Below are 20,144 nucleotides of genomic sequence, written 5' to 3' on the forward strand. Positions count from 1 at the left end.
TGGAAGTCAGCCTGAAGAAAACTGAGGTCCTCCATCAGCCAGCTCCCCACCATGACTACCAGCCCCCCCACATCTCCATCGGGCACACAAAACTCAAAACGGTCAACCAGTTTACCTATCTCGGCTGCACCATTTCATCAGATGCAAGGATCGACAATGAGATAGACAACAGACTCGCCAAGGCAAATAGCGCCTTTGGAAGACTACAAAAAAGAGTCTGGAAAAACAACCAACTGAAAAACCTCACAAAGATAAGCGTATACAGAGCCGTTGTCATACCCACACTCCTGTTCGGCTCCGAATCATGGGTCATCTACCGGCACCACCTACGGCTCCTAGAACGCTTCCACCAGCGTTGTCTCCGCTCCATCCTCAACATCCATTGGAGCGCTTACACCCCTAACGTTGAAGTACTCGAGATGGCAGAGGTCGACAGCATCGAGTCCACGCTGCTGAAGATCCAGCTGCGCTGGATGGGTCACGTCTCCAGAATGGAGGACCATCGCCTTCCCAAGATCCTGTTATATGGCGAGCTCTCCACTGGCCACCGTGACAGAGGTGCACCAAAGAAAAGATACAAGGACAGCCTAAAGAAATCTCTTGGTGCCTGCCACATTGACCACCGCCAGTGGGCTGATATCGCCTCAAACCGTGCATCTTGGCGCCTCACAGTTTGGCGGGCAGCAACCTCCTTTGAAGAAGACCGCAGAGCCCACCTCACTGACAAAAGGCAAAGGAGGAAAAACCCAACACCCAACCCCAACCAACAAATTTTCCCTTGCAACCGCTGCAATCGTGTCTGCCTGTCCCGCATCGGACTTGTCAGCCACAAACGAGCCTGCAGCTGACGTGGACTTTTTACCCCCTCCATAAATCTTCGTCCGCGAAGCCAAGCCAAAGAAAGATATATGTGTGAGAGACAAGGAGATGAGTTTCTGGCTCTAGAACTGGACAAGCCCTTGAACATGAAGCAGATTGGCAGGAATGGTCAGCGAGGGAGGTGGGGGGGAGGGGGAATTTGGTTCTGTAAAGTGTTAGTGTTTGCAGCAGCGACTGCACTTCCTGAGAAGACTGAGGTGGGCTAGGCCACCGGCCACCATCATGTCAACCTCTTGCAGGAGCTCTATTGAGAGCATCCTGGCCGGCTGCATCATGGTGTGGGGCACGTTCGCTGCAGAGAAATCGGTTGGAGATCCATCCACAGGACCATAAGGGTGGCAGAGAGGATCACGGGGGGTCTCCCTCCCTTCCCCACTGGGATAATTGTCCACATTGAACACAGCATCTTTCAGCTGCTCCCATCAGTGAAAGAGATACAGGAGGATCAGAGCCAGGACCACCGGGCTGAGGAACAGCTTCTTCCCACAGGCAGTGAGAATGACCAAAGCCTGCTCGCACTGACCCTTCGAGACTCTCATATGTACAAAACAATATTGATTTGTCCAGATGAAAACTTGTCCTGCGTATGTATGGTTTGTCTATATGTGTATTGTATCTGGATGTCCGTCTACGTGTTTTGCATCGAGGACCAGAGATCGCTGTTCCGTCAGGTACAATCAGATGACAATAAACTTGACTTGAACTTGGATCTGGCGCAGGCTGTGGAATGGGAGCACAGGAGGAAGAAGTTGGCTGAGCAGCGGGAAAGATTTGCAGATGAGCTTATAGGGCTCTCCCGGAGCTAACAGGACATGGGGCTGAATGGTCTGCTTTGGCACTGCAGGGTCTGCACAGTGAATGGGGGGGGGGGGTGGGTGGGGGAGTTGGCTGGTATAGGAAGGGGATCACCTTCCACAACATCAGCTGCCCAGGAAGCTCCCACCAAGACATTGAATCTTCCATGAGAAATTGTGACATGTTTAGCTCAGCTTTGGAATCCAAATGTATAGGGGTCCGCACAATGCTGCAACAGCGCCAGTGCCAGGGTTTAAATCCCGCACTGCCAATGAGGAGTTGGCATGTTCTCCCTGTGTCAGCTTGGGTTTCCTTCGGGGGCTCCGGTTTTCTCCCACCATTTGAAACAGTTGGGGGGGGGGAGTGTAGGTTAATGGGGTAATTGGATGGTATGGTCTCTTGGGCCGAAGTGTCCTGTTTGTTTAAATTCAAAAAATCTAAATTTAATTCAAACGATAGGAGTAAAATGTGAACATCTGCAGCCCCTGTGGTTGAAGAAAAAACCCGACGCTGCGAAAACTCAGCAGGTCAAACCGTGTACGTTATGTAGTGTGACAGAATATAGATACGTTTTTGAGAGATAAATTGGAGAAGGGTTTGTTAGTGTAGGTTACATACAAACACTTCAAATCATCTTATTTAAAATACTGTAGCTCTGCTCATACTAGACACGTCGGGGCCTCAGAGCCTTTGCAAAAGCTTTGGAGAGGGCCCAAGAGACTTCACTAATGGATTGTTGTTTACAAAAAGGCAACAGATGAAAGAACTTGTTGGAGCCACATATTGTCAGGAGTGGAACATGATGTTCTAGGAGGGTCATGTGGTTTTGCATGCATCCAATGGTCTCCTAAATTATCCTATTGTATCTGTCTCCGGAACCATTGCCGGCATCTCATTCCATTCTCCCACCAGGTGCAGACTCGATGGCCTGATATCTGCTCCTATATCTTGTGATTGTTTGACCACACTCCGTGTGAAGAATCTGCCTCTTACAACGCCCCCCCCCCCACCGTACTCACTCCCACACACCTTAAAACTGTACTCCGCTCATGTTAGCCATTTCATCCCCGGAGGAAAAGCCACTGGCCACCCCCACGATAAATGCCTCTTGTTCACCTCCATCAGGTCACCCCCCTCATCCTCTGTCGCTCCAAGGAGAAAAACTGAGTTCACTCCACACTCCTCACAAGGTGGGGTCTCCAATCCAGGCAGTATCCTTGTGAATCTCCTCCACTTCCTCTCTACACTCTCCACATCCTTCCTGAGGTGAGGTGACCAGAACTGAACACAATATTCCAAGTGGGGCCTGTCCAAGGTCTTGTCACTGTGACCTTACCTCAGGGCTCTTGAACACAATCCCATAGTTCATGAAGGCCAATGCTCCGTATGCCTTCTCAACAACAGTCAACCAGCGCAGCAGCTTGGAGTGTCCTGTGGACACAGACCCCCAAGATCTCCCAGTTCGTCCACTCGACTCAGAGTCCTCCCATTAACCCTGTGATTGAATTTGAACCTCCTCCCACTCTTCCAGGTTAAACTCCATTGGCCACTTCTCAGCCCAGCTCTGCATCCTGTCAACGTTCCCCTGTGACTTCCGGCAACCCCCCCCCCCTCCCCAGACTATCGATAACACCACAAACCTTCGTACCATCTGGAAATGTGCCTCCAGATGACGAAGAGGAGGGATTCCCCAAACTGATCCTTGCGGAAACTCCACTGGTCACTGACCTGCATGGAGGATGCGGACCATCTACAACCGCCTCCACCCTCTCCGGGCAAGCCCATTCTGTATCCACCAAGCAGAGCCTCCTTACATTCCATGCCTCCTTTCGAATGAGCCTGACTGAAATCCATATATCCTGCATCCACCTTCTTCCTCAAAGAATTCAATCAGGCTCGCCAGGTGCCATCTTCCCCTGACAAACCTGGGCTGTCTATCCCTCAATGCATGATGCCGCTCTCAATAAATTTCATTTGCGCTGCTTTGTAGTGATTCTGAAAATGAGCAAGTTGCAGTGCTCCTAAAGCGTGTTTCCAAGTCAATTTCTGTAACGACACCCTCGCCATTTTCCCTCTCCATAAAAAAGTCCTCACCAAAGCATTCAAATCTCTAAAGAATTCTGCAAGGAATAGACTGCAAAAAGTATCATATACGGGGAAAGATATTCCTTTTCACACAATTTATTCATCCTACAACGTTATTGGTAAATCTTTCTACCAATTTAAATCATATTTAATCTTAGACAATAAAGGTAGATCATTCAATTCATAATTATCATCTATTATAATTCCTAAATACTTAATTTGATCAGACCACTTCCTGTTTGCAGTGGATAAACCTTTGGTTTGGGTGAATTCTCAGCTTTTACAAAGTTATAATTTAGCAGTGTTGAAACATTTAATGGAATTATGGAGTAAGAAGGATGAAATTATAGGTATCAAAGATAAAATCTCGGCTAAAACTCCTTTGTTTCAGAATAAACTTTTTTCTTTTTCATTAAATAGTCAGCTTTTGAAACTGTGGGAACAGAAATGTATTAAATTGGTGGAGGACTGTTATGAAGCTGGGTATTTTATTTTGTTTCAGAGAATGTAGAAGAAATCTGGAATTTCTTCCAATACCCTGTTCACCTATTATCAGAGCCTTACTGTTGGTTAATTTTGGGCATACATCACGGTTGCCTAGGTGGTTTAAATTTGAAAGTTTACTTAGTGAAGGGGGTAAGAAGGGATTTATATCTGAGATGTATGCTTTATTACAACATAAAATGCTTAAGAATTAGGCTTAGATGGGAAAAAGATTTGTCTATATCTATTTCTCAGGAAGATTGAATGACTGTATGTGAAGATTATATGTCTAAATTAGTGAATGTAAGATATAGATTGGTTCATTATAATTTTATACATCAGTTATATTTAACTCTGGAGAAGTTAACAAAAAATAAGTTTAGTTTTTCTGATTTATGTCACAAGCAAGTTGGCTCTTTCTTGTACTCCTGCTTGGTCGTGTGAAGACCTTTTTGGAATAGAATTAAGGAATTTTTAGAAGGTTTATTTAAATTCAAAATTTCACTTGACCCTAATGTTATTTCGATTAAAAAAAAATTGAGTTTGGAATTAAAATTGGAAGTTTAAAATTGCTTTTTTTGTGACTGGTGTTAGCAAGAAAATGTTTGGCAATTACATGGAAAAATGAGACTGATTTAAGTATTCAACAGTGGCATTTGGAAATGAGGTCATTGGAAAAGATAATGTATTCCTTTTTTGTTAAGGTTTGGAGCCCATATATGAAATATACGGGTTTGAATTTGTAACAGTTTCTTCCTCAACAGGTGTTGCTGTTGCACCGAACCATGGCAATAGTTGATAATTGGTGTGTGAGATGATCTCCTCTTCTATCTTCTATTTTCCATTCTTTTCTTTTTTCTTTTGGGGTAATTTAGAGGGTGTGTGGGATTATAGGGGATAAATATTATGTATCTATTTGTATTTTGACTCTGTATGATTTATTTTGATCAATAAATAAAATTTATTGCCGCTCTCGAACCCTGTCTCTCAGGATCTTCTCCAACAGTCTGAAGATGCACTGGTCTCTATGATTTCTCAGGTTGTCTCCACCTCCCTGTTGATCAGGGGAACAAGATTTTCAAACCTCTGTATTGTCTCCTGTCCCCAGTGACAAAGATCATTGCCAGTGATTCAGCAATCTCTTCCCCCACATCCCACAAGAACCCTGGGTAAATTGCGTCTGGTGACTTATCCAACCACACTGTTGTAACCTCCAACATGCCCACTTTCCTAACGCTGATGTGCTCAGACATTTCGGTCCTCCTGGTTGCCGAGGTCCTGCTCCAGTGAAGCGAAGTATTGTACTGCATGTCCTCCGACCCCAGGCAGGCTGGGGGATCGCTTCGATGAGCAGTGACGGGGACCTCCCAATGGCCAACCACTTCAATTCTGAGTCCCACTCCCATGACATCGTGTACTATCCCACCGAGACCACCCGTAAATTGGAGGAACAAAACTTGATTTTCCACCTGGGCCAAATGGCATTAGCGCCAACTTCTCTGGTTCCTGCCGATCTGCTCCCCGTTCTCCCCCATCCCTGTGACTCCACCTCTCAACCCCCCTTCCCTCTCCATTCCCAGAGCCATCCCCTACTCTCTTTTCCACCTCCTGTCTATGGGACCGCACTCCTCCATTTTGTTTGGGCGCCTGCCTACATTTTGCTCACATCTTGATGAAGGGCTCAAGGCTGAAATGTTGCATAAGACATCAGTGAGGCCAAATTTGGAGCATTGTGTGCAATTTTGGACACCTAACTGCAGGAAGGATATGAATAAGGTAGTGAGATGGAATATTTGGGAATGTTTTTGGGAGATAAATTGGTAAAGAGTAAGTTACATACATACACTTTAAAACAGATCTTATTTGAAATATTGAAGAATCCATATTCAGTGACTTTACAGAAACCATGGAGAATGCTATGCACATTCCACGTAGGTGCTAATTGAAATGATGTCATGAAATGAATAGACCATTGTCTTGAAGGGGGTCTGTGTTTACAAGACTTCTGACCTTTCTGCAAAGTGCTCACTCAAGGGTCATTGAGAGGTTCTTGGGAGCAGAAGACTAACTCCTATTGTTTGCTGGAGAAGGATGTGGCTGGCAGATGCAGAGAGAGAGAGAGAGAGAGAAAGCCAGGAGAAGCTTGTTGGAACTGAAACAGAAAGCTCCACAGTGGCGGATGGCTGGAAGTGCGATCTGTCTGATGTTTCCCTTGGAATAAGTGGAACAGAAAGGAACTCTGTGATGGCCTGAAAGAAAGAGGTTATCTTCTGGAGAACCCCGATGGGGAAAGTTTGATCAGCGAGACATTGAGGTGTCTCAGTTGTGGAAATCTTGGGAAAACCTCCAAAGAACCTTCTTGAGTTGTAACCATTTACCTTTTGAGCACCAAAGCCTGGTGAACTTTATACATGTTAAATTCTGTGCTCAGTATAAGAATTGCCTGCAGCTAGTGAAAGTGGAAGAATGAGAAGTGAGATTGAACGGTGAACCAAAGAACTTGTCTTAAATTTACACACACATTACATACACATGCATTTAGAATTAGAAGGGGGTTAAGTTGGGTTAGTTAAGTGTTGGGCACTATCGGTAGCCCAATAACGATGCAGACAGAAGACTGAGGGGAACGAAAGGCTTTATTAAGCAAGAGACTGCTGGCCCGGGTCTAGGCTAGGAAAATGAGCGGGAAGGAGAGGAGACTCGACCTTTATGGCCAGGGGGGTCACATGGGAAGCATCAAGGGAGGAGCTAAGGTAGAGGGATCCTCAGAGGGTGGAGGGTGGGCCAGCCAGTACACACAGCCATAATCACCACACTCACCCCCCCTTTTTTAAAAAGAACCTACCAGTAATAAACAAAACCCAGAGGCAAAACAATAGCAGAAACAATAACATTTAACAATCAACAAAAACTGGCAGAGAAAGCGGACGCCCACTCCCACCTCCCCCCCCCCCCCCACCCCCTCCGGCTAGAGGTTGAGCTGCACAGGTGGCCTCTTCTGTCTGCTGTTCCCTGGCATTTCAGTACAGCGCTCCTCCAAAGAGGGGGCTGATGGGGGAGTGTCCACTGCTGGAGCTGTGGGGGTTGGGGTGCTGGCAGTGGACTCCTGAAGTGCTGGGGGGTCCTCCACAGCAGCAGGAGGAGTAGGAGCCTGGATGCCGGGCTGCAGGTTGGGCAGCTTGGACTCCAGGGATGAGCTTGGGTATGGCACCATCAGGTCCACGCCGTGGTCAGCAGCCAGCAAGGCAGTCTCGGGGTCTCCGGCCCTCGCCAGTTCCTGTAAGGGCACTGTGTCCTCGTGGCCGTCCAGGTACCTCACAAATGCATACTAGGGATTGGCATGAACGAGGTGTACTGCTTCAACCAGTGGATCCGTCTTATGGCCACTGACATGCTTCCAAAGGAGAACTGGCCCTGGGGATGTCAGCCAGGGAGGGATGGAAGAACCATTCACCAACCTCCTAGGGAAAGCAAAGAGGTGTTCATGCAGGGTGGTGTTAGTTGCGGTGCAGAGTAATGACTGGATAGCATGGAGGGTCTCTGGCAAAATGTCCTGCCAGTGGGACACTGACATATTTTTGGACATAAGGGCCAGGAGCACCACCTTCCATTTGGTGTCATTCTCCCTTTCCACCTGGCAATTACACCTGGTGGTCCTGCTGGTGGTCCTGCTGGTGGCTATGCCTCTGGCCAGGAAGTACTGACACAGCTCTTCACTCATGAACGAGTCCCCTGGTCATTGTGAATATAGTTGGGGTACCCAAACAGAGTGAAGATACTGCTCGGGGCCTTGATGAGCGTGGTTGAGGTCATATCTGGGCAGGGAATTGCAAAGGGGAACCTGAAAAATTTGTCCACTACCATCAGGAAGTTAGCATTCCTATTTGTGATCGGGAGGGGACCCTTGAAATCAACTTTGAGTCATTCAAAAGGGCCCGTGGCCTTGATGAGGTGAGCCTTCTCTGGCCGGTAGAACTGAGGCTTATACTCAGCGCAGATCTGGCAGCGTCTGGTCGTAGACCAGACCTCCTTGACAGAGTAGGGGAGGTTCCTTGACCTGATTAAATGATAGAGCCTCGTGACTCCGGGGTGGCACAGACTGCTGTGCAGGACCTGGAGACGGTCGAGATGCGCACTGGTGCACGTGATTGTAGATGGACAATTCTATCCTCCACCTCAGAATCTTGTTATTCTTGATTTTACCCCATTGTTTGGCACTGAACATGAAGGCCACTGCCCTCTGATCAGTCAACAGGGTAAATCTTTTACCAGATAGGTAGTGCCGCCAGTGGTACACTGCCTCAACGATCGCCTGCGCCTCCTTCTTGATGGAGGAGTGCTGGAGTTCGGGGCCGTGGAAAAAAATGAAACCACCTGCCTGACTGCCTGGTTTAATGTGGCAGCCAGCACAAAGTTGGAGCCATCGCTTTCTACCTGGAAGTGGATGGACTCATCCACGGCATGCATCGTGGCCTTAGCGATGTCTCCACTGATCTGATTAAAAGCAGCTTGGGCATCCGCCGATAGTGGAAATGTGGTTGATTGAATTAGAGGATGGGCCTGATCAGCGTAGTTGGGCACCCACTGCGCATAGTACGAGAACAGCCCTAGGCAACATTTCAGCGCCTTCAGGGTGTTCGGGACAGGGAGTTCTAGACGTGGTAGCATGCGGTCAGGTTTGGGAGCAATGACACCATGTGCCATGAGGCATCTAAGAAGGGCCAGGCTCTCCATGTTGAACACGCACTTGTCCTTGTTGTAAGTCAAGTTAAATAACTTGGCTATACACAAGAACTTAGCGAGGTTTGCGTCATGGTCCTGCTGATCATGGCCACAGATGGTGGCATTATCGAGGTAGGGGAACATTGCCATCAGCCCGTGTTCCTCCACCATCTGGTTGCTGGAAAGCAGAAACACCGTTAGTAATGCCGAAGGGTACCCGCAGGAAGTGGAAAAGTTTCCCGTTGGCTTTGAATCTGGTATAGATTCAATTGCTCGGATGGAGGGGAAATTGGTGGTAAGCCAACTTGAGGTCAATGGTCGAAAAAATTCTATATTTGGCAACTTTATTGACCAAATAGGCTATACGGGGGAGTGGGTAACATCCAGCTGGGTGAAGTGGTTGATGGTTTGACTATAGTCAATGACCATCTGGGGTTTGCCTGCCCCTCTGACCACGAAGACCTGTGCTCTCCAGGGACTGGTGCTAGGGGCTATGATCCCCTCCACCAGGTTACGCTGAACCTCAGCCCAGATAAATTGCATATCCTCCGAACTACAGCACGGTCTCTTGGTGGCGATAGGTTTGCAATCTGGGGTGAGGATCGTGAACAGCGATGGAGGGGGCACCTTAAGGTGGTCAGGTCGTAGCCGGGGACCAAGTGCCGGGACCACTGGACGATGCCGAGGACCAAGTGCTCATACCGCTGGATGGTGCCAGGGAATGGGTGTTGGGGCCACAGGGGTAACGGGGGTCAGCCATTTGGTCGGGGATGGTCACCCGAATGCCGAGGGCTGCGAACGGTCAATGCTGGTTGGGGGACTCTGAACACCGTCATCACGCTTGTAAACTGACTCTGAAAGTGAAGGCTTAGGAGGATCAGCGCGCAGAGACAGGCTAGTAAAACAAAGTCGTTATAACATCCCCCCCCCCACCCCCCCCCGCTCCCCGTCATGATTGGTTATGCACCTTTACCATCGCTGTATAAATTACCTGCTGACGACACCCAGCTGATAAATGTAAACAGCTTTAAATACTTGGGGAGCATCACCTCGAGTGATGGGTTTTTGAACAAAGAAGTTGACTCCAGGATCAGCCATGCCCTGGGGAAATTGTGTACCAGAATACTCAATCAAAACAATGACCGCATCTCCACAAAGCTGGGTCTACAGAGCTGTGGTCATCCCTCCTCCCCATGTGGTCTCTGCACCGACATCACATCTAACTGGAGAAATTCAACGAGCGCATTCCGTTCCATTGGCAAGTCCGTGTCTCCAACCTGCATGTCTTGGGTCGCGCGAAGTCCACCAGCATTAAGTCCCTGATCATCATAGCCCAGATGCGGCGGGTGGGACACAGAATGGACGACCATTGTACACTTCACCAGCTGCTCTATGGTGAATTAAAGACCAGAAGGAGACCGCAAGGTCATCCACGCAAGCGCTATAAAGACACTGTGAAGGAAACTTTACGCTACAGTGGCATTCTGCCAGGAGAACTAGCTGCTGCTGACAGGTCCTGCTGGTGAGCCCTGTGCTATGAAACCTGCACCAATTTCAAACTCAGGCGCTGCCAAAAGCTGGTGGAAAACCGTAAACGGTGTCACAAAGTAGCACCTACCGTTATGACAATAACGGCCTTCCAGTGTCCCCATTATCCAGGACTCTGCACTTACTGGGACGGCAGAGTCACCTTCGTGTCCACAGATGAACTGCACATCCAAAGGGCGACCAGTAGATATAAAGTGAACTGTTTGACCTGGTGAGTTTCTCCAGCATTGTGATTTTAATCCACCATCACCCCTGATGCATCCCCTCGTTCTTCACAGACCTACATTTGCTGAAGGCCATGGGGGTTTTCCTTAATCCTGTTCACCAAGGCCATCTCACGGCCTCTCGAGTCCGAGAGCTCTTTTCTGGTAAAGTCTTTCAGTTCCTTTCACCTCTCAGCAACTTAACCAGATTGTCTACGTCCTCACCCACCTCCACTCCCCCAACCCTCCCCACCTCCTCCCTGCCTCCCCACCCCCTCCCACCTCCTCCCTACCCCGCCCACCTCCACCACCCCTCCCCTATACACACCCACTCCCTCCCTCCCCCAACCCTACTGCCCCTACCCACTCCCTCCCAGCACCAACCCCACCCCACCTACCCTGGTGGGGCAGGCGTTAGAGCCGCCGCCTCATAGCCCCGAGACCCGGGATCGATCCCCACCCCCCGGTGCATTTCGATTGTCCACCCACCTCAACCCCCTTCCTCAGGGCGTGGGTGAAGGGGGCAGAATCTGTGGGGGTCCGGGGTGATGGGGAGGATCAGAACGGGACAGGATCGGAGTGAACAAAGGCGGTCAGTGCGACTCGATGGGTTGAAAGGCTGCGGTGATCCAGAACGCCGGGCCCGTTTGCCCGCCCGACCCTCAGTTCCCAAGGCATCCCCACCTCGTTCAATGAAAAGTGGCGAATTACAAGTCAGAATACCATCTACATTTAAAAATAAGAAAGGATTGGTGACGCCTACAGGTTTAACCTGCTACACATCCAACGTTAACTAGTTATCGCAAAAAGACATCCTTCCGTAATCCGGGCTCCAGGAGTTGGCCGCGGTCCCCGACGCGATCCGGATTCTATCTGAAGGAGACGGATGCAAACAGGACAGGTCTCAAATGTGGGGCGGCAGCGAGGTCCGTCCACAGTCCAACAAGGAGAAGCTTGGACCCCAGGGAGCCCGCGGTGACCCCATCCGATGCGTGCTCCGTGTCGCTGTGGAGACCGGATGTCTCTTGGTCAACGGCAGGTTTAAAAGCTGACCAGCGTGTAAACCATACTGTGAGGGGAGGGGTGGGGGGGTGGGGTGGGGGGTGGTGGGAGGGTGGGGTGGGGGGAGGGTGGGGGAGAGAGAGAAAACAGGGAGAGTCACGGGGATGAAGTATGATCGGATGTAGGGGAGAGGGAGATGGGGAGAGAGGGTGGGAAAGAGAGAACAAGGTGAGTCATGGGTATGAAGGACGTAGGGGGAGAGGAAGGGGCTGCTGGGCGACAGTGGGGACGTCGGGCTGCTGGGTGACAGTGGGGACATCAATCTGCTGGGCGGCAATGGGGACGTCGGGCTGCTGGGTGACTGGGGACATCAATCTGCTGGGCGACAGTGGGGACGTCGGGCTGCTGGGCGACAGTGGGGACGTTGGGCAGTGGGCTGCTGGGCAACATTGAGGACATCAGGTTGCTGGGCGACAGTGAGGACATCGGGCTGTTGGGTGACAGTGGGGACGTCAGGCTGCTGGGCGACAGTGAGGACATCTGGTTGCTGGGCGACAGTGGGGACATCAGGCTGCTGGGGGACAGTGAGGACATAGGGTTGCTGAGCAACAGTGAGGATGTCGGGCTGCTGGGCGACAGTGGGGACGTCGGGCTGTTTGGGGCAGTGGGGACTTCGGGAAGTTGGGCGGCAGTGGGGCCATCAGGCTGCTGGGTGACAGTGAGGACATAGGGTTGCTGGGCAACAGTGAGGATGTCGGGCTGCTGGGCAAAAGTGGGGACGTCGGGCTGCTTGGGGCAGTGGGGATGTCGGGAAGTTTGGCGGCAGTGGGGCCATCAGGCTGCTGGGTGGCAGTGGGGACGTCGGGCTGCTGGGTGGCAGTGGGGACCTCAGGCAACTGGGTGGCAGTGGGGACCTCAGGCTGCTGGGTGGCAGTGGGGACCTCAGGCTGCTGGGTGGCAGTGGGGACCTCGGGCTGCTGGGTGGCAGGGGGATGTCGGGCTGCTGGGCGGCAGTGGGGGATGTCGGACTGCTGGGTGGCAGGGGGACGACGGACTGCTGGGCGGCAGTGGGGATGTCTGGCTGCTGGGTGACTGTGGGGACATCGGATTGCTGGGCAACAGTGAGGATGTCAGGTTGTTGGGTGACAGTGAGGACGTCGGGCTGCTGGGCGACAGTGGGGACGTCGGGCTGCTGGGCAACAGTGGGGACGTCGGGCTGCTGGGCGACAGTGGGGACGTCAGGCTGCTTGCGGCAGTGGGGACGTCGGGAAGTTGGGCGGCAGTGAGGATGTCAGGCTGCTGGGTGGCAGTGGGGACATTGGGCTGCTGGGCAACAGTGAGGATGTTGGGTTGCTGGGTGACAGTGAGGATGCCAGGCTGCTTGCGGCGGTGGGGACGTCAGGCTGCTGGGCGGCAATGGAGACATCGGGCTGCTGGGTGACAGTGGGAATGTCGGGCTTCCAAGTGGGACGGGGCCTCGGTGGGGAAGTGTCGGGGATCGGCGGTGGCCAGCTTTTTTTTGGTGAGAATTAAACATTAAACATGGTTAAAGAGCCTTCCCTCGTTGTTTGTTGTTGGTTAAACACTGATGCAAGTGATTTGCTGCCACGACTGGGCTGTTTTTTAAAAAAATGACCATTTCTCTGAAAAAATCCGTTTATCCGAATTGGGTCCGGTCCAGACCGTTCCGGATAATCGGGATTGTCCTGTAAGGACTAATTAATGAAGCCAGGCTCTTCTCTTTGGACAATTGTTGTTAATGTTAGCAGTTAGTGGGGGGTGGGGTGGTGTGGGGGCAGTGAAATTTTGGCATCATATGGGACTCTGTAATTTTAAATTACTATACATCTGATGTAATTTTCTATCTGAGTCTTGGAAAAATTAAAATATTCAAAAGCCAACACCTCACACTCGTCTGCATTAAACTCCATCTGCCATTTCTCAGCACATTTTCCAGCTGGTCCAGATCCTTCCGCAAGCTTTGAAAACCTTTGCTGTCCACAATGTGTCCAAAATGCAAACTTACTGATCTAATTTACCACATTATCATCCAGATCATTATCATCCAGATGACAAACAACAATGGTCCCAGCACCGATCCCTGAGGCACACCACTGGTCACAGGCCTCCAGTCTGAGAAGCCGTCATCCACCACTACTCTCTGGCTTCTCCCGTCCAATCCCATTCACTACTTCACCATGAATACCCAGGGTCTGAACCTTCCTGACTAACCGCCCATGCGGGACCTTGTCAAAGGCCTTTGTGTAGACAATACCCACGGCCTTTCCTTCATCAACTTCCCTGGTAAACTCCTCGAAAAACTATGAAATTGGTTAAACACGATCTACCATGTCAATTATCTCTAATCTCTTTCTGGCTATCCAAATAATTGTATATCGAATCTCTTAAAACACCTTCCAATAATTTATCTACGACTGACGACAGGCTCACCTGCCTATAATTTCCAGGGTTACTTTTGGAGCGTTTTTTAAACAATGGAACAACGTGAGTTACCCTCCAATCCTCCAGCCCCACACCCGTGGCTAAGGACATTTTAAATATTTCTGCCAGAGCCCCTCCAATTTATACATGAACCTCCCTCAAGGCCCGAGGGAATATCTTGCCAGGCCCTGGGGATTTATCCACCCTCATTCGCTCTAAGACAGCAAGATTTCCTCTTCTTTAATCTGTACAGGTTCCATGACCTCACAGCTTCTTGGATTATCTTCCAATAATTTAACCACTATTAATGTCAGGCCAATAATTTCAGGGAATATTCTCGGAGCTTCTCTGAAATGGGACAATGTGAGCTGCCCTCTAATCCTTTGGCACAAGACAAGGGGAACTCATTTCTAGATGGCGAGGAACCAGCGCTTGGAGGAAACCAGACCCCTGATCCAGTGCTGGAAGGTGGGGCAAGGAAGGGAAGGAGGCAAAACAAAACCAATCATACCCTACACCAGCAAGGATGCGCTAACAGAAGAAGGAGCAGGGTCCTTCCTTTCCCAGCCAATTCAGGGGCTCACAGGCTCCAGGAGTGGAGGCCAGCCAATCAAGGCTGCCTTGCAGTTCTAATAATGAGCCAATCCATCCAGCCCACTCTCCGGCTTTCCCCCCTATCACCCTTGATGCCTGGACTCATCAAATACCTGTCAATCTCTGGCTTAAAAACACCCGGCGACCTCATTCCACCGACTCCGTTTCCAGGTCTCTGCTTTAAATCGATGCACTTTATATCCTGAAGTTGTGCCCTCTTGTCCTAGACTCCCCTGCCATCCTTGCTTCATCTACTCCTTCCAGGCCTGTCAGCATTCAAAATAATTTCTGATTTATTGTTGGAGTACATGCACGACATTACATGGCAGAATTACCACTGATTGCCTGCAGGAATGCATCTACTAAGTTTGCACCCCCCCCCCCCCACCCCCCATCCTTTCTGCTCCAACAAGTCCAGTCCAAGAGCCGACAATCATTCCTCACATGCTAACCCTTTTGTGCCTTAGATTTGAAGATGAGCTTCACATGTTTTTTTTGGGGGGAGGGTGTTGGGGAACTGAGGAAATTTTGTGGGCTTTGGGGAAGTGGGAGGGGACACATGGGATCAGATCACATGAACCAGCTGATTCCTCTGCCAGAGGGATTTCCAGGCCACCTCAGTCTTAAACGACCAACCCCTCCAATCCCCACGTTCAACACTCTCCCGCCAGCAGAAAACATTGGCCACCCTACCTCCTATCTCTCTACCTTCCCCTTCCCCTATCCCTCTGTCTCCTGCCCTCCAGCTCCGCAGTCACAACTGCCTCCCCTCTCCCCTATTGATTCTCAGCTCCTCTCTCCTGCCCTCCTGTCCATGTCCACAGAGTTGGCAGAAGTTCAGTGCAACACCAGAAACCCTGGCAAAGTCCTACAGAGGCGTGGTGGAACGTATCTGGTATGGGGGACACTGATACCCCTGAGCGTAAAGCCCTCCAAAAGGTAGTGGACACGGCCCAAGACATCACAGGCAAAACCCTCCCCACCACTGAGAACATCTACAGTGAATGCTGCCATCGGAGAACAGCAGCAATCATCAAAGACCCACATTACCCAGCCCACGCTCTGTTCTCGCTGCTGCCATCAGGAAAGACTCGCACCACCAGGTTCAGGTACAGCGGCTCCCCCTCCACTGTCAGACCCGTCAACGACAAACTCAATCAGGGACTCATTTAAGGACTCTTACATGTGCCCTTAATGGATTTTCTTTGTTCGCTCTGTATCACAGAGACAGTTTGTTTTCATTCATTATCTGTTTACAGTTCTATTTATTTACATGTTTACGCTGTGTACAGATATTTTTTTGCATGACCCATTAGTGGGAATTCTGCTGCGCCCGCAGGGACAGGAATCTCAGGGTTGGATGTGATGTCCTGTATGTATTCGGACAATGAATTGGAAACCAGAAATCTGCTCCTCCCCCATCCCTTCTTCTCCAATTCCCCGATGAAGGGTGTGGCGCCCCAAGCATTGATGATGTGGGTTTAGCACTGATGATGCTACACGAGCTGCTGAGCCCCACCAGCACTCTTGTGCATCAGCCCAATCGCGAAGTCTGCAGACTTCCTTGTTTCACTCCACATCTGACCCCCCTCAGATCAGAGGACAAAATTACAGAGCGTCCACTGTTTGGCCTGCTGGGTTCCTCCAGCATTGAGTTTTGACTTCTATCACTACCATCCTGTTTCACTCCTGACCTTCAAAACGTGCACGCCCAACTCCATCCGCGCTGTCCCAGGACAGATGACAACGTACCTGGGGTCCCATCCCACCCCAGTCACGCTCTCTTCTCGCCCCTCTATTGGTGGAGGTCTCCTTTGGTATTGTGACCTGCTGCTCTTTAATGAGGGTCTTGGTGGGGTGGGGAGTTGCGATCTCTCACCAAAGCCCCGACCTTCATCTTCCCGCCTCCCAGCCCCAGCTGCACCGCCAAGCCCATCGAACGATGCTCACCTGTACAAGTAATAAAAGAAGGAGATGAGATAGAATGAGAGCTTGAACCATGATTCCTTCTGGTAATAGTTCAGGATTTCAGCGCTCATGACCGAGGCAGGGTCGTACAGCAGTTCCGATCCGTCAGCGGGACGGTGGAAGTATCTAAAGGGCAAGGGGAAAAGCGAGATAGTCCTCTCCATGGCAAACACAATATAACAAGGCAAGGGTTAGAGGAACTATTTTCCATTACCGCATTTTTTTCGTTTAACTCGGTACTGACACAACAGCAATGCGAGTATAAGACAGCTTTAATAAACTAATATGTATACTAAGAGGTCTTGTCTCTCTGCAAGACGAACCTGGAAGGCTAGACTGTAGCTCTGAAGACTGCTTTATATACAAGGTCACTGGGATGACCCCTGGTGACCTAGTGGTGTAATATTACATATCACCACAAACTCACTGCAACACCCCTCCCTGCACTTTGTGTCTTCCTGTAACACCTCACCTCTCGCTCTGCAACTTGCTGTAACACCCCACCTCTCGCTCTGCATCTCCCTGTAACACCCCACCCCGCACTCTGCGTCTCGCTGTAACACCCCACCCTGCATTCTGTGATTCACTGTAAAACCCCACCCTGGAGTCTTTTAATGTTGCCCCAGAGAACACTGACTGCCAACCTTTTCACAGACTCACCTCCAGAGGTGGTAGAATAGCAGGGGAATGTTGAGCCCGAGAGTCACCCACTCGCCCGCACATGTGAACATGACACAGAACAGGCCGTGGATGGAATATTCCGGTAGAACCAGCTGAAATGGGAAGACAAAGAGACCGGTGATAATTCCTTGAGTTGAACCACAGTGGTAAGTGGGTCACGTTGTCTGTGAGGATGGGAGGCAGGTCTGGCACTGAGTGCTCTGCATGGGGCGACAGGTACCAGGGGAGGGGAGGGGAGGAAGGGAAGGGAGCAGGGAGGGGAGGACAGGAAGAAAGGGGGAGGGAGGAAGGGAGGGGGGGTTGAGGTGGGACAGGGAGGGAGGAGGAGAGCGAGGTGGGGAGGGGAGGAGGGGGAGGGAACTGGGGAAGAGGGGAGGGGAGGGATCTGGGGAAGAGGGGAGGGGAGGAGGATGGCCGCGAGGGAGGGGGAAGAGTGGGGTGGAGGAGAGGAGGGGGAGGGTGTGGCATGAGGTGGGGAGGAGGGGAGGAGGGGGAGGGTGTGGCATGAGGTGGGGAGGAGGGGAGGAGGAGAGGAGGAGGTGGGGTGGGATGGGGAGGAGGGGAGGGAAGTCCAGAACAGAGGAGAGGAGGTGGGGTGGTGTGGGAGGGAGAGGAGGGGAGTGAGGTGGGGAGGAGGGGAGGGAAAGGGGGGGAGGAGGGAGTAGGGCAGGGAATTGGGGGAAGGATGGGAGAGGGAGGATTGGTGGGGAGGAGGAGTGGGGGTGGAGGGGGGAGGAGGCGAGGTGGTGAGGGGTGGAGGGGAGGGGAGGAGGAGGAGTTTGGAAGAAAGTGGGGAGGTGGGGTTCAAATCCTTTGTGAGTGTATGTGTGTATGAGTGTGTTTGTGAGTGTTAATGTGTGTGTGACTGTTTGAGTGTGTTTTGAATTAATATGCGTGTCCGTTTTTTAAAATCAAACTCAGTAAAGATATTTTTGAAAGAGTGAAGGTGCTTGGTGTGCTGGCCGTCGTTAGTCAGGGGGGCTGAGTTCAAGAGACGCAAGGTCCTGCCTCAGCTCTACAAATCTCTGGTTGGGCCACACTTCTGTCCAAATCTGGTTGATGTCATTGGACCAATGTTTTTCAAACTTTCTCTTTCCACTCACACACTACCTTCGGTGCTCTGTGATTAATAAGATGTTGCTTAAGGTGGTATGTAGGTAGAAAGAGAAAGGTTTGAAACCCACTGTTTTAATCATATAACCATATAACAATTACAGTACAGTAACTGGCCACTACGGCCCTTCTAGTCCGTACAGAATTACGTGAAACTCACGAGTCCCACCTACCCACTCCCTGTCCATAAACCTTCAACCCCCTCACATCCATGTACTCATCCAACCTCCTCTTAAATGACAGAATTGGCCCTGCCGCAACTACCTCTTCCAGAAGGTCATTCCATTCAGCCACCACTCTCTGAGTGAAGATGCTTCCTCTTATATTACTCCTAAAGTTTTGCCCCCTAACCCTTAACTTATGCCCCCTCGATCCAAGCTCCCCTACCCTCAGGGGAAAGAGCCTATTCACAGCTACTCTATCTATTCCCCTCATAATTTTAAATACCTCTATCAAATCCCCCCTCAACCTTCTACGCTCCAAAGAAAAAAGACCCAGTCTGCACAATCTTTCTCTGTATTCAAGATACTGCAATCCAGGCAACATTTTAGTAAATCTTCTCTGCATCTCTCTACCTTATTGATATCCTTCTTATAATTTGGAGACCAGAACTGCACATAATATTCCAAACATAGCCTCACCAATGACTTGAACAGTCTCAACATCACCTCCCAGCTCTTATTCTCTATGCTATGATTTATAAAGGCCAGCATACCAAAAGCCATCTTCACCACCCGATCTACATGGGAATCCACCCTCAAGGAACGATGAACTGTTATTCCAAGATCTCATGGACTCGCTATGTGCACTGTTTCAGAGCTCCAAATGAAATGGGCCAATGACAATTTTTCTCAAGCAAAATATTTCAGTAACAATTAGGTGTAGAGCAGTGATTCTCAACCTTGTGTCTTAGGAAAAAAGCTGGGACTTGGATCCTCGGAATGAGAAAGAATGAGAGATAATGGGGGCCATCGATGGGAGATTTTTTTTTGTCTGGGGAAGCACTCCTCTGACAGAGATCCCACTCAGGGTGACCCTCTCTTTGACAGAGGTCTACACCAACCCCACCACCACTTCCCTGACCTCTTGACGAAGGTTTACAATGAGAAAGGTTTAAGTCAGGGGAGGTTAAAGAGCTTGATTACTGTTGGAAGGGAATTGGAGGTGCTGGTGTTCAGACTTGGGTACCTTGCCTGAATGGGGGGAACAGCTAGTGTAGTGGTTAAAACAACTCTGTGACAGCACCAGTGATTGGGATTGGGGTTCGAATCCTGTGCTGTTTGTATGTTCTCCCCGTGTCTGCATGGGTTCTCCTCGGGAGATCTGGTTTCCCTAAATTGGGCGACATGAACTGCCGTGCTGGATGTCTACACATACAAAAAATAAATACTTACACTTGTACACACACATAGATACACACATATATTCACACTGCACACAAACACACACATCAATACACACATTGACTCCTGCACGCTCCTGCATACAGACACACATATACTCTCACATACCCATAAATACCCACACATGAACCTACACACACACTCACACACATGCACACTCACACATACAAACACACACATACACAAACACTCACACCAACACACACAAATATGAACACACACAAAC

At 50.2% G+C, this 20,144-nt stretch overlaps 1 protein-coding gene across 1 annotated transcript in view; it reads right to left on the minus strand.

The window, feature by feature from the left end:
- Window positions 1-11,422: 11,422 nt before the first annotated feature.
- LOC138742027 (uncharacterized) overlaps window positions 11,423-20,144 on the minus strand; it is a 37,048-nt gene continuing 28,326 nt past the window's right edge. The window contains exons 7-9 of the mRNA XM_069896219.1: window positions 17,382-17,494; window positions 16,704-16,847; window positions 11,423-11,784 (exon numbers count right to left, since the gene is read on the minus strand). Coding sequence (XP_069752320.1) covers window positions 11,757-11,784; window positions 16,704-16,847; window positions 17,382-17,494 — 285 coding nt within the window. The 3' untranslated portion in view covers window positions 11,423-11,756. The remainder of the gene's footprint in view (window positions 11,785-16,703; window positions 16,848-17,381; window positions 17,495-20,144) is intronic.

This window comes from Narcine bancroftii, chromosome 8 (assembly GCF_036971445.1).
Source record: "Narcine bancroftii isolate sNarBan1 chromosome 8, sNarBan1.hap1, whole genome shotgun sequence".
NCBI lineage: Eukaryota > Metazoa > Chordata > Chondrichthyes > Torpediniformes > Narcinidae > Narcine > Narcine bancroftii.